This window comes from Crotalus tigris, unplaced genomic scaffold, assembly GCF_016545835.1.
Source record: "Crotalus tigris isolate CLP2741 ecotype Arizona unplaced genomic scaffold, ASM1654583v1 scf7180000024386.1433019, whole genome shotgun sequence".
In the NCBI taxonomy this organism is placed as follows: Eukaryota; Metazoa; Chordata; class Lepidosauria; order Squamata; family Viperidae; genus Crotalus; species Crotalus tigris.
The window spans coordinates 1,283,436-1,297,353 of NW_024100556.1; the positions used below are offsets into that span (position 1 = coordinate 1,283,436).

The 13,918-nt window shown below is 45.1% G+C and overlaps 1 protein-coding gene across 1 annotated transcript in view; it reads right to left on the minus strand.

The window, feature by feature from the left end:
* LOC120301604 (zinc finger protein 2 homolog) overlaps positions 1-13,918 on the minus strand; it is a 34,662-nt gene that overhangs the window by 18,350 nt on the left and 2,394 nt on the right. The window contains exons 2-5 of the mRNA XM_039329051.1: positions 5,945-6,485; positions 4,954-5,074; positions 4,725-4,807; positions 4,115-4,241 (exon numbers count right to left, since the gene is read on the minus strand). Coding sequence (XP_039184985.1) covers positions 4,115-4,241; positions 4,725-4,807; positions 4,954-5,074; positions 5,945-6,415 — 802 coding nt within the window. The 5' untranslated portion in view covers positions 6,416-6,485. The remainder of the gene's footprint in view (positions 1-4,114; positions 4,242-4,724; positions 4,808-4,953; positions 5,075-5,944; positions 6,486-13,918) is intronic.

Below are 13,918 nucleotides of genomic sequence, written 5' to 3' on the forward strand. Positions count from 1 at the left end.
AACTATAGGCAGAACCTCCAATTTCAATCCAATCAGAAACGTTTCTACCAATCCATCAATGGAGAAACTGCAAGAATCAGTCAGTACCTGACAAGGAAGAAACAGTGCAGTTCTGGAAGCAGATATGGGATAACCCAAAGAAATACAACAAGGATGCGGCTTGGTTAAAAGAGGTGGATGCAAATAAAACAGAAGTTGAAATGAAAGAACTAGTAATAACAACAAAAATGGTAGAAAAAAGAGCAAAGAAAATCAAAAATTGGTCAGCACCAGGTGAAGATGAACTGCATGGGTTTTGGTTGAAACATCTAACTGTTATACACCCACTCATTGCCAAACAGTTCAACAATATACTACAAGGAGGAGAAATTGAAAAGTGGCTAACAACTGGGAAAACCTACCTAATAATGAAAAATCCAGCAAAAGGGGCAACACCAGGTAACTACAGGCCAATTACCTGCTTACCAACAACTTTCAAATTACTAACTGGTGTAGTAGCTGATGCAGTGCAACAGCATCTAGTTGAAAACAATCTCTTTCCACCTGAGCAGAAAGGAAACCGCCCCAATAGCAGAGGAACAAAAGATCAACTCCTAATAGACAAAATGATCTTGGAAAACTGCAAGAGAAGGAAGACCAACCTGAATGTGGCATGGATTGACTACAAAAAGGCATTTGACTCTCTGCCACATGATTGGATAATAAAGTGCCTAGAAATAACAGGAGTCAGTAGAAACATCAGAAAATTTGTGCAAAGATCGATGGCACAATGGAAGACACAGTTGCAGATCAATGGTGAGAGGCTGGGAGAGGTTAATATCAAGAGAGGAATATTTCAAGGAGATTCATTATCACCATTACTATTTGTTATTGCACTGTTTCCTCTGTCAACAATACTGAATAACTCAGGACATGGCTATCAAACATCAAAAACATCTGCCAGACTATCCCACCTCCTTTATATGGATGATCTGAAGCTGTATGGAAAAACATCATCTGAAATAGAATCGCTGCTCAACACTGTCCGTATATATAGCCAAGATATTGTAATGGAGTTTGGCTTGGACAAATGTGCCACACTTACTATCAAACAAGGAAAAATAATGAAAACTGAAGGAATCAAGATGCCCCACGAAAATAACATTAAGAGTCTGGATGAGGAAGAGTACTACAAATACTTGGGTATCCTTCAAGCTGACAACATCAAGCACACTGAAGTCAAGAAAAAGATTAGAGGTGAATACATCAAGAGAGTGAAGAAGATCTTAAAATCCAAACTCAATGGAGGAAATACCATAAAGGCAATCAACACCTGGGCAATCCCAGTCATTAGGTACACAGCTGGAATAGTGGACTGGACTCAAGCAGAACTAAAAGCAATGGATAGGCAGACCAGAAAAATAATGACAATGAATCATGCCCTTCATCCACGCAGTGACATTGATAGACTTTATCTACCAAGGCAAATAGGTGGGCGTGGAATGCTACAAGTACATCAGATGGTTGAAGAAGAAAAAATGGCTTTGGAAGAATATCTGAAGAACAATGATGAAGATGCACTGAAATTAGTATATCAGGAAGGCTTACTAACTACTGGAGAGACCAAACTGGCCTACAAGAAAGACCAAATGAAGAACAGAATAGAGGCATGGGAAGACAAAGCACTACATGGCCAATACATGAAAAAAATAGCTGGGAAAGCAGATAATAATAAAACCTGGCAATGGCTAAGAGCAGGAAAATTGAAGAAAGAGACCGAGGGACTAATTCTGGCTGCACAAGACCAAGCCTTAAGGACAAATGCATACAAAGTCAAAATTGAGAAGACAGCAACAGACAGTAAGTGCCGCCTATGCAAAGAAGCTGAAGAAACAGTGGACCACTTGGTAAGCTGTTGCAAGAAGATTGCACAGACTGACTACAAGCAGCGGCATGACAAAGTAGCAACAATGGTGCATTGGAAGATCTGCAAAAAATATCATTTGCCTGTAAGCAAAAACTGGTGGGATCATAAAATAGAGAAAGTCATAGAAAATGATAAAATTAAACTGCTCTGGGACTTCAGAATTCAAACAGACAAGCACCTGCAACATAACACCCCAGACTTAACAATTGTCGATAAGAAAGACAAAAAAGTCTGGATAGTGGACGTGGCAGTGCCTGGAGACAGCAGAATAGAAGAGAAAGAACTGGAGAAGATAACAAAATACAAAGACCTACAAATAGAAATAGAAAGACTGTGGCAAAAGCAAGCAAGGGTAGTACCAATAGTCATAGGCTCCTTGGGTGCAATCCCAAAACAACTGGAGCGCCACTTGAACACCATTGGCATTGACAAATTCGCTATTAGTCAATTGCAAAAGGCGGCCTTATTAGGAACTGCTTCCATCCTGCGACGATATCTGTAATACCATCAAACATCCACATCTGCCTATCCCAGGTCCTGGGTAAGGACTCGATAGGTAGACAAAATGCCAAATCCAGTCTGAACATCTGGCTGACTGTGCGATGATCGATAATAATAGTAATAATAATAAAGTTGGAAGGGGCCTTGGAGATCATCTAGTCCAGTGGTTCTCAACCTTTTTAATGCCACGACCCCCAACCGGTCGTAAGTCGAGGACTACTCAACCTGTTGTAAGTCAAGGACTACTCAACTGGTGCAGCACCGTTTGCAGAATGGGACTTTTGGCGGGCTCACCAGGGCAGAGACAGCCTGGACAATTCCTATTGGCTTTTGAAAGCCAATAGAATTAGACTCTATTCAAGAGAGTCTATTCTATTGGCTTTCAAAAGCCAATAGAATCAAAGGGAATAGCACAGCTAAGGAAAAGGGGGGAAAAAATGGCGGACTGCGTTGTTTGGCGACCCCCGTGAAATGGTCGTTCGATCCCAAATGGGGTCCCGACCCACAGGTTGAGAACCACTGATCTAGTCCAACCCCCTGCTCAGGCAGGAAACCCTATACCATTTCAGACAAATGGCTGTCCAATCTCTTCTTTAAAAATTCCAGTGTTGGAGCATTCATAGCTTCTGGAGGCAGGTTGTTCCACTGGTTAATTGTTCTAACTGTCCGGAAGTTTCTCCTTAGTTCTAGGTTGCTTTTCTCCTTGATTAGTTTCCATCTGTTGCTTCTTGTCCTGCCTTCGGGCGCTTTGCAGATTAGCTTGACTCCCTCTTCTTTGGGGCAGCCCCTGAGATACCGGAACGCTGCTATCATGTCACCCCTCGTCCTTCTCTTCATTAAACTAGACATACCCAATTCCAGCAGCTGTTCCTTATATGTTTTAGCCTCCAGTCCTCTAATCATCTTTATTGCTCTTCTCTGTACTCTTTCTAGAGTCTCAACATCTTTTTTACATTGTGGTGACCAAAACTGGATGAAATATTCCAAATGTGGCCTTACCAAGGCATTATAAAGTGGTATTAATACTTCACGTAATCTTGACTCTATCCATCTGTTAATGCAGCCTAGCACTTTGTTGGCTTTTTTGGCAGCTGCAGCACACTGCTCGCTCATATTGAAGTGATTGTCCACTAGGACTCCGAGATTCCTCTCAGTTACTATTATTGAGCAAGGTATCACTTAGCAACAGAAGTTCCATTCCCAATTGTCACCAAAAGTTGAAGTCTACATAATAGCCTGAGCGTAACTTTGTGAACACTGGAAAACAAAAAATAATAATTCCTGTGACTCGCTTTATTGTGATATTGGCTTTATTGTGGTCGTCTGGAACTGAACCAGCAATATCTCTTGAGATATGCCTGCATTTTACTATTCCCAATCTCTGTTCCTTAATAAATATGACAGACAACAGAAAACCTTCTGTACCGTATTAAAAATATTGCTTACCTTAATTTAATAGATGCTCAAAAGGCTAGAGTTTTTAATAGACTAAAAATTTATGAAGAGCAAAGTTCGAAGGAAAATTTGAAAAGAGAGATACAGACGGAATAAAACTCTTTAGAAGTTTGCATTTTGAAATAAGACAACGTGCTAAACTTTTCGTTCTTCCTTCTCCTTATACAGATGGGAAACTGACCGTAATTTGGGCTCATGATTTCTCTTTGCATCAACAAAGCCCTGGAATTCATAGTACAGGAGGGCTCTTACCCAGCGAGGCCACATTCCTGGAGTTTTCCAGCATGACTTCTCCATGGAGAGCTTTTTGATGAGGATCCAGCTGAGCCCACTCCTCCTCAGAGAAATCCACAGCCACCTCTTCGAAGGACACCAGACCCTGAAACAGGAAACCTATACTCCCAATTAACAGAAAAAGGTCCATTTGTTCACAAACCCTAAAAATGGACCTTTGAAGCGAATTAAACAAGGCAACGTTTTAGCAAGAAAATTGACAGCAGACTTATTATCAACTTGATTGTTTCTTGTGGGAATTTCAGGTCCATTTGGTGAAAGAAACCCCAGTTTCCTTCTAGATCCATTGGCAGATAGGTTCTGGACACTCCACCTATCCCTGGCTCCAGTTCTTCCTGGTGTGTGCAGGCAGGGGCGGGGAAGTCCTCTCTGACATTTCAGCCCTATGGCCTGTGGGACCAGACCCAAGGTCAATACAACACCTTCATGAGTGTTTTGAAGAGCCCATCCCAGGATCTGTCTGGCTGACATCAAAGACAAGCCACTTTCAGCTTCTCACTGGATTCCTGCGGAATGTGCTCCTGCTGGGAGCCACTGGCAGGCTGGAAGATAAGAATTAAGCTGCTACCTGAACTGGAGATCCAGCTGCTGTCTCAGCGCCAACAGAAAAAGGAGATGCCCCTACAAAGACCAGCGACATTGTTCTGTCCCCTAAGAGGGAGACAAAAATTTTGCGGAAGCATAATTAGTAAAATGTGGGGAGATACCACACTCAAGAGGATCCAATGAAGAAGAGAGAGCTACAGACTCTCTGGGAAACTTTATGTATGTGGCTTGGAAGAAACCCTCTCCCTTACCTCGAGAAGTGTCCCAACTTTGGTCATTCTGGGAGGGGACAGTGGGAAGCAGCTCCTGAGGGGGATCAGACAGGTCTCTCCTCCTCATGGGATGTTCAGTGATCATCTCCAGAATCTGTAACTCCAGGCAGAAAAAAAGGAGATGAATGAAGGGAACAGCACAGAGATAAGATAACTTTTACTGTCATTTTTTTTATTGTGGGCACAACGGCACACATCAAAAATAAAATTTAGTTGCCCGCTCTCAAAGTGAAACACATACATGACACACACCTAGACATACTATATTCAACATATGTATAGACCCATACCCCTACATATACGTAACAAATAAATATTAAATACTATCCATCTTGAATATATAACGGAAGGAGGAAGCTTGAGAATTAATGCTGTACGGAATGAAACTATGGCTGAATCTGGATGTTCTGCTACGGATACCACGAAGCCTCCTCCCAGAAGGTAACAAGGAAAACAGATCGTGAAGAGGATGTGTAGTGTCCCAGATAATCTTACGGACCCTGCTCAAGCAACACTTCTGTGCTATATCCTGGATGGGAGGGAGGGAACTGCCAATGATTTTTTCGGCCATCCTCACCACTCTCTGCACCGCCTTCCTGTCTGAAGCAGTGATGCTTCCAAACCAGACTGTGATGCTGTATGACAGGATGCTCTCGATCGTCTCCCTGTAGAAAGTGGTCAGGACAGGGGAAGGAAGATGTGCTTTTCTCATGCGACGCAAAAAATGCAGGCGCTACTGTGCCCGCTTCACCAGTTTCTCACTATTGAGTGACCAAGCCATACTACTCATTAGCTGCACACCCAGGAATTTGATGCTGGTAACCATTGTGGGTAGAGAAGCATGTCCTTCTCTGCCCACAACTTTACAGCCTTTAAGACCAGAAACTGTAATTAAGAAATAATGAAGAGTTCAAACATTGTTTATCTTTCCTAACATCCCTTTAGAAGTCTTAGAATAAGCGTCTCTTACCTGCAGTTCTCCCTGCTCCTTCTGCTCCTCTGTTTGGCTCAAAAGGAAGCCTTCAGCCAGGGCCACCGCCTGGGAGCTGGTCTCTGCTCCACACTCCCGCACCCAGCTCTCCATCTCTGAAGGCAGGAGAGCCAGGAACTGCTCTAGAAGCACCAGATCTAACATCTGGGCCTTGGTGTGCCTTTCCGGCTGCAGCCATTGATGGCAAAAGCGATGGAGATGGCTGCAAAGCTCTCGCGGCCCTTTGGCGTCCTGGTAGTGGACATTCCTGAAGCTCCAGCGCTGGATCTCTGAATTGATGGCTTCCTCCTTTAGGGTCTTCCGCCCAGTTCGTACCCAAGTTCCTTGACGGCTCCTTTTCCCAGCTTTCTCAGCTGCTCGGTGTTTTGACTCCATTTTCTTTTTGTTCTTCAACCCGAATCCAAATGGGGCCAAGAGGCCTCCTGGACCCATAAAAGTCTTTCCAATCATAGAGGAGGATTCATGAGGAGGTCCTGGATGTGTCTCATCAAGCAATTGAGCACTCTCTTGTTTCTGAGCCCTTTTGATCACCAGGCAAGATGATAATAGGTTAAATATCCATGGAGGGAGAGAAAAAAACAACAGGCCAAGATATTTATCTTCCTTTGATCATTGAGAAAAAAATGATAGTCCTCCCTATCAGATTTACCTTATTTTCATCCCTTGTACCCTTCCAGCCTGAATAACTCCTCTTGAGAGACACTTAACCAACAATCCCTCCAGAGTTTGCACTCACACCTTGCACTCACAGAGGGATAGAATCAAGATCACATGAAGTGTTAATACCACTTTACAATGCCTTGGTAAGGCCACACTTGGAATACTGCAACCAGTTTTGGTCACCGCGATGTTAAAAAGATGTTGAGACTGTAGAAAGAGTACAGAGAAGAGCAACAAAGATGATTAGGGGACTGGAGGCTAAAGCATATAAGGAAAGGCTGCTGGAATTGGGTATCTCTAGTTTAATGAAGAAAAGGACGAGGGGGGACATGATAGCAGTGTTCCGGTATCTCAGGGGCTGCCACAAAGAAGAGGAAGTGAAGCTATTTTCCAAGGCGCCTGAAGGCAGGACAAGAAGCCACGGGTGGAAACAAATCAAGAAGAGAAGCAACCTAGAACTAAGGAGCAGCTCCCTGACAGTGAGAACAATTAACCAGTGGAACAACCTGCCTCCAGAAGTGGTGAATGCTCTAATACTGGAAGTTTTTAAGAAGAGACTGGACAGCCATTTGTCTGAAATGGTATAGGGTTTCCTGCCTGAGCAGGGGGTTGGGCTAGATCAGTGATGGCGAACCTTTTAGAGACTGAGTGCCCAAACTGCAACCCAAAACCCACTTATGCATCGTCGGGTGCCGGGTGGGTATGGCCCATTCGGTAGGTGTGGCCAATTGGGTGGGCATGGCCCATTGAGTGGGCATGGCTGCAGTGGTAATGGCAGACTGGGTGGGACTAAAAAGTTCAATCAATCAATTCCAACTTTGCAAGGTCTTTTTTCCCCCCCGCAAGGTTGAAATTGACTGATTGAACCTTTTTTTTTTGTACACGGCAGCGGAGGCCTAAAGCAAAAAGGTTTTATAAAACCCAGCCAAAGGCCTAGGATTGGGGCGACAGCGCGCGTGCCCACAGAGAGGGCTCTGAGTGCCACCTCTGGCACCCGTGCCATAGGTTCGCCACCACTGGGCTAGATGACCTCCAAGGTCCTTGCACCAGGGCTGCAGGCAGCGTTGTCTCCTAACACATGGTTACTCTGGACATACTTGGGCCATGGTGACAACCAAACCCCATCTTTACTATACCTCACAGATGCTCCCACTTATCCATTTATCTCAAGGGTTGCCACAAAGAAGAGGCAGTCAATCTATTCGCCAAAGCACCTGAGGGAAGGACAAGAAGCAACGGATGGAAACTAATCAAGGAGAGAAGCAACTTAGACCAGGGGTGCCAAAGTGAGCCAAATGCGTGATGCTGAAATCGCACCCATCCCATTGCCGGCAATGGAAAAAAAGTCATGATACGTCACGAAACATTATGTGACGTTGAGAGTTTGACACCCCTGACCTAGACTAAGGAGAAACTTCCTGACAGTTAGAACAATTAATCTGTGGCATAACCTGCCTCCAGAAGTTGTGAATGCTCCAACACTGGAATTTTTTAAGAAGAGACTAGACAACCATTTGTCTGAAATGGCATAGGCTTTCCTGCCTGAGCAGGGGGTTGGACTAGATGACCTCCAAGGTCCCTTCCCACATCCTCTTCTCTCCTCTAAATCTCCAAACCACATGCCAGTCAACATACCGGTCCTACATGCACCAATCACCCTCTGTATCACACATATTTGGGCAGCACACACATCAGTGCAAAGGAACAGTGTGGTTTCAGAACCCTTTGTCTTCTCTCCCATCACCTTTTGTCCTCCCTCATTTGGGGGAGGTCTTCTGCAGAGGTGCAACTCAGTTCCAGGGGCAGCAGAAAAAGCTCTTTCTAATCCTGCCAACCATTACATTTGAGGCTCAGAATGAGACCCTTCCCAGAAGTTTGAAATGACAGTGTTAGTCGAGGGCAGAAAGCCTGTTTTCCATATATCTTTTTTTGGTAGGAACGCTGAGAAGCGATCTTGGTTTATGAAAAATGTAAGCCCATTCTCAAGGTTTCTTCCCATCCGCCACCCCAGAATCCCCTTTTCCAACTCTTTCTGGGTTTTCACTGAAGTTTGGAAAGCAAACGAGCCACTCATACTTTTTCATCCTCTTCCTACACTTGGGTTCTACATTTAGGCAAGAAAAACAAAATGCACAGGTACAGTATAGGTGGTACCTTGCTCAATAGTAGTAACTGGGAGAGGGATCTCAGAGTCTCAGTGGACAATCACTTAAAAAGGAGCCAGCCGTGTGCTGCACCTGCCAAAAAAGCCAACACAGTGCTGGGCTGCATTAACAGAGGGACAGAATCAAGATCACATGAAGTATTAATACCACTCTACAATGCCTTGGTAAGGCCACACTTGGAATACTGCATCCAGTTTTGGTCACCATGATGTAAAAAAGATGTTGAGACTCTAGAAAGAGTACAGAGAAGAGCAACAAAGATGATTAGGGGACTGGAGGCTAAAACATATAAGGAACGGTTGCTGGAATTGGGTATGTCTAGTTTAATGAAGAGAAGGATGAGGGGGGACATGATAGCAGTCTTTCATTATCTCGAGGGCTGCCATAAAGAAGAGGGAGTCAAGCTATTCTCCAAAGCGCCTGAAGGCAGGACAAGAAGCAAGGGATGGAAACTAACCAAAGAGAGAAGCAACCTAAAACTATGGAGAAATTTCCTGACAGTGAGAACAATTAACCAGTGGAACAACCTGCCTCCAGAAGTTGGGAATGCTCCAGCACTGGAAGTTTTTAAGAAGAGACTGGACAACCACTTGTCTGAAATGGTATAGGGTTTTCTGCCTGAGCAGGGGGTTGGGCTAGAAGACCTCCGAAGTCCCTTTCAACTCTGTTATTCTATTCTACACTCCTAACAGATGTGGAAGTAAAGGGGGGAAGCACCACGAGGTGACCCTCCCCGTGGGAACAAAAGCAGGGGAGCAGCCCACCCATCTCCCTTCCTCCCTCCCCCAAAAGCATGCACAGCCAGGAGCAGGAATGGAGGAGTCTCCCCCCTCCCTCCCAGACTAGGGATTCTGAGTGCAGCAAACCCTTTGTGTGTTGGGGGAGGGTTGTCTTTCCCTCCTGCAACCGGCTCTGGAGTGTTTTGGGGGGAGGAGATGCACTTTCCTCCTTTTCTTGCAAGAACCGCCGGGGAGGCTCTGCCTACTGCTGGAAGGGGGAGTTGTTTCCTCCCGGGGAAGCTATGGGTCGCGGGATCCCCCCCCTCCAGCCTCCCCCCCCCACCTCGATTCCCAGGGAGCAACTCACAGCTGATTCTCCCCCTCCAGCAGGATTCGGAACGGAGCATGCGCAGGGGCGCTCGAAGGCAGGCGAGCGAGCGCGCCCTAGTGGGACCTGCGAGCAATGGCCGCATCTCTAACAGCGCGATCGCGGTGGACCTTAGAGGCCATTCAGACCGACCTCTATTTAGACCAAGATAGAAGTATAAAGTTGGAAGGGACCTTATAGGTCATCTAGTCCAACCCAGTAGGATACCCTATATTACTGTGTGTCCAATCACACATGGCCAATAAAGAATCAATCAATCCAACCGATCAATCAAGCTAGCTATCATCCTATCCTATCCATACAATTTCTGACAGATGGTTGCCCAATCTCTTCTTGGAAGCTTTTAGTGATGTCAATTAATATAGATGTTAATGTAGATGTCAGCTAACATTGTTTTGGGAGCCCACCGGTTGGAACTCAAGAACAAACTTTTCCCTGGCTCCGTCCCACATCTTGGTGGATCCCTTCTATTTCCTGTCCTCTTATATTTTAAAGGTTAAGGTTTTTATTTATTGTTATAATGTTCTCTTCCGCATTTTGTTCAAGCTGCCTAGAGTGGCCTTTAGGGAAACACACACATATCCGGGAACTGAACCTGGGTCTCCTGCCACATGCATCCCCAGATGTGCAATTAGCTGTCCTCTGAAGTTTCCTCCAGATGTTACCACCAGATTTTAATTTGGAATAAGCTGAAAGAGGAAAATGGATAAATGCATGCCAGCAATCTTCATTAAACTTGATCCAAACTGAATGTAAAGATAAGAAGTGGAGATATTTATCCTGAAGCCAAAGATTTTTTTTCAGTCCTGGTTCTGTGCTGGAAGAAGCTTCTCAGAATCAGAACAGAGCTGGAAGGAACCTTGGAGGTCTTCTAGTCCAGCCCCCTGCTCAAGCAAGAGACTCTATACCATTTCAGACAAGTGGTTGTCCAGTCTCTTAAAAATCTCCAGTGATGAAGCACCCACAACTTCTGACAGCAAGCTGTTCTACTGGTTAATTGTTCTCACTGTTAGCAAGTTTCTCCTTAATTCCTTGGGTGTCTCCTGCTGGTTCCCCCTCCAAGTTGAATCTTTCATTAAAGAAAGCAGAAGTGGGGGGGGGAAAAGGATCCTATTGCAACTTTTCCCCAATTCTCCGCTTTCCTATTTTTGCACAAGATTTACATAAAGCTGCTTTTAGTCTGGGCATCACTCCGTATCCTTCCCGGCTCTTTTGGGATTTCAACCTATGGAGATTTAAGGGGTTTCTCCCTTCCTAGTTTGCCTGGTTTCATCCTGGCTTTTTAATCCCCACCGATTCCAGTGGGTCTCTTCTGCCACTTTGTGGCTCCTTTGTTTGGGTGTCCACTTTTTTGGGCTGTTGAAAAGCCTCAATCCTTTTTTTGCCCATCCCCTTTTTGGGATGGAGGGAAAGGGGATAAACCCCCATTTGAGAGCACAATTCCTGCAAAACGTCTGATTTTCCTGCTCGAGTTTGCAATGCAAAAAAGGTCCCTGTCTCCTCTCAAGGGTCCCAAAAGTGCTTTTTTCAAGAGGCAAATCAATTTTCTTTTTTAATCTTGAAGATGTTTCCCTCTTCATCCAAGATAAGATAAGATAACCTTTATTGTCATTTTTATAGTGTAGGCACAATGGCACACATCAAAAATGAAATTTAGTTGCCCACTCTCAAAGTGAAACACATACATGACACGCACAGAGAAGTTTCTTCAGAGCTGAAGACGTTTCTTGCATGAGAAGCAAAACTTCTCCAAGGAAAAGCCGAATGCTGCATCCCGTTTTGGTCACCACATATAGAAAAAAAGAGGTTGACACTTTGGAAAAAGTACAAAGAACAGCAACCAAGATGATTAAAGACCTGGAGACTAAAACATACAAAGAACAGTTGCAGGATTTGGGTTTGGCCAGCCTAGAGAAAAAAAGGACTAGAGGAGACATGATAGTAGTATTTCAGTATTTGAGAGGGTTCCACAAGGAGGGTCTCAATTTATTTTCCAAAGCACCAGAAGGCAGGACAAGGAACAATGGAGGGAAACTAATCAAGGAGAGAAGCAACCTAGAATTAAGGAGAAACTTCCTAACAGGACAATTAACCAGTGGAACAGCTTGCCACCAGAAGTTGTGGGTTGTGAGATGTAAAAAACCCAAATTTTGATACAATATGAAGACAAGTCTGGTTAACAAGACAAAGGTTTATTGGAGAATAACATAAACAGAATAAAAGAGAAAAGAAAAAGAATAGAAGAGAGGAGCGTTTTGCAAATGCAGCCCCCTGGATCCTTCCCTATGGACTGGATTCCAGGAGCACACTGGCCTGGTTTCAAGATCTGCATTTTATACCCCTACAATGCATGTCACATCTAAGAAGCTCTTTCATCTTTATAAATGTACTTTGAAGTTGTACTTTGTTAACCTGACCTCTTTGTCCATCTGCTGTTATCTTGTTTAATTGTAATTCTCACCTTGGGTCAAAATCCCCCTCTTTGATAATAGGATTTCTACTCAAAGTGTAAGTTCCTGTGTCCGGAGGATTTTTAGGCAGGAAATAGTAAATATTTGGTCATATATTGGCATTGCATTGTTACATTTGTGTTACAGTGTTACATTTGTACTAAAGAGACAGTTTCATATAATGGCATTACATTTCTACAATTATTTCTACAATTATTAAAAGAATAACTTTTATTTCCTTCATGGGTGCTTCATCATCACTGGAGGTTTTTAAGTGGAGACTGGACAGCCACCTGTCTAAAATGGTATAGGGTCTCCTGCTTGAGCAAGGGGCTGGACTAGAGGACCTCCAAGGTCCCTTCCAGCTCTATTCTGATTCTATTCTAAAAACTAAGGAAGTCCCTCTTAAAAAAGCACCTTTGGGACAGCCATGACCCGGATGACTAAGAATCTCCACAGACATTCTCCTCTCAAGGCTTTATCCAGGAAATTTTGGAGAGGGGGTGCTAAATGCTCCCCGAGATCCCCTCCCTCCTGGCGAGCTTCGACTTTTCCTGCCTGATCAAGTTTGGGGTCTTCCTTGCCCCCCTTGCTCGGCACGTGCATGCAAAGGGAATCCAAAGGTGGGAAGACTGACTCTGATTTCACGTCCTTCAGCCCGGTTCCTACGAGGTGGTTCTTCGCGTGTCTGACGCCCTCCCTTCCCAGGAGTCTCCCCTGAGGAAGTGAAACGGTTACAGCGAGCGAGCGCGAAGTCCTAGAGAGGCCAGGCGTTGGGCGACGTCCGTTGGGAGGCGCGCATGCTCAGTCGCACTGCAGGCCAGCGGGGGCTGCCCCTCCCGCTGTTGGTGCCTGGAGGAAACCCATTGGGAGGGGAGCGAAGGGAGGGGAGCCCGCCGGATCACGTGGGCTTGAATGAGCCAATGGCGGGAAAGAGGCGCCTGTCAGATTTGGGAGGGAAAAGAAAATCGCTGGGTAGCCTCAGCCGCTTCTAGGCTGGGCGCGAATCTTCCTCCTGGCTCTGAGGGGAATTTTGGGTCTCCTGGTAGCCTTTCAATTCGTGTCCCGTCGGAGAGAGAAAGACCTGGAGTGTTCGGCCGGCACAAATATTTGTCCTTTTGTGTGGTCTCCTGAAGCATTTCACTGCGTTCGTCTCTCTCTCTCTCTCTCTCTCTCTTTCTCTCTTTCACACACACACACACACACACACACGTACAGAGGATGATATAGTACTATAGGATCTCCTGCTTGAGCAGGGAGTTGGACTAGAAGACTTCCAAGGTCTCAAACACAAACACAGTATAGTATAGTATAGTATCTGCTTGAGTAGGGGCGCCTCTCTCTCTCTCTCTCTCTCTCTCTCTCTCTCTCACACACACACACACACACACACACACACACACACACACACAAAGCTTGGACTTGAGGCCAAAAGCCAAGACAAAAGTGTGGAGCCCCTGGCAACCTCCTGGGTCCTGACAAGGTTGCCCCCTGGGAAAGGGATCTATGGGGCTTGCACTTCCTTTCAGAAATCATCCGTGTGCCTTAGGATCTCCTGGTGGTCTTCCAGC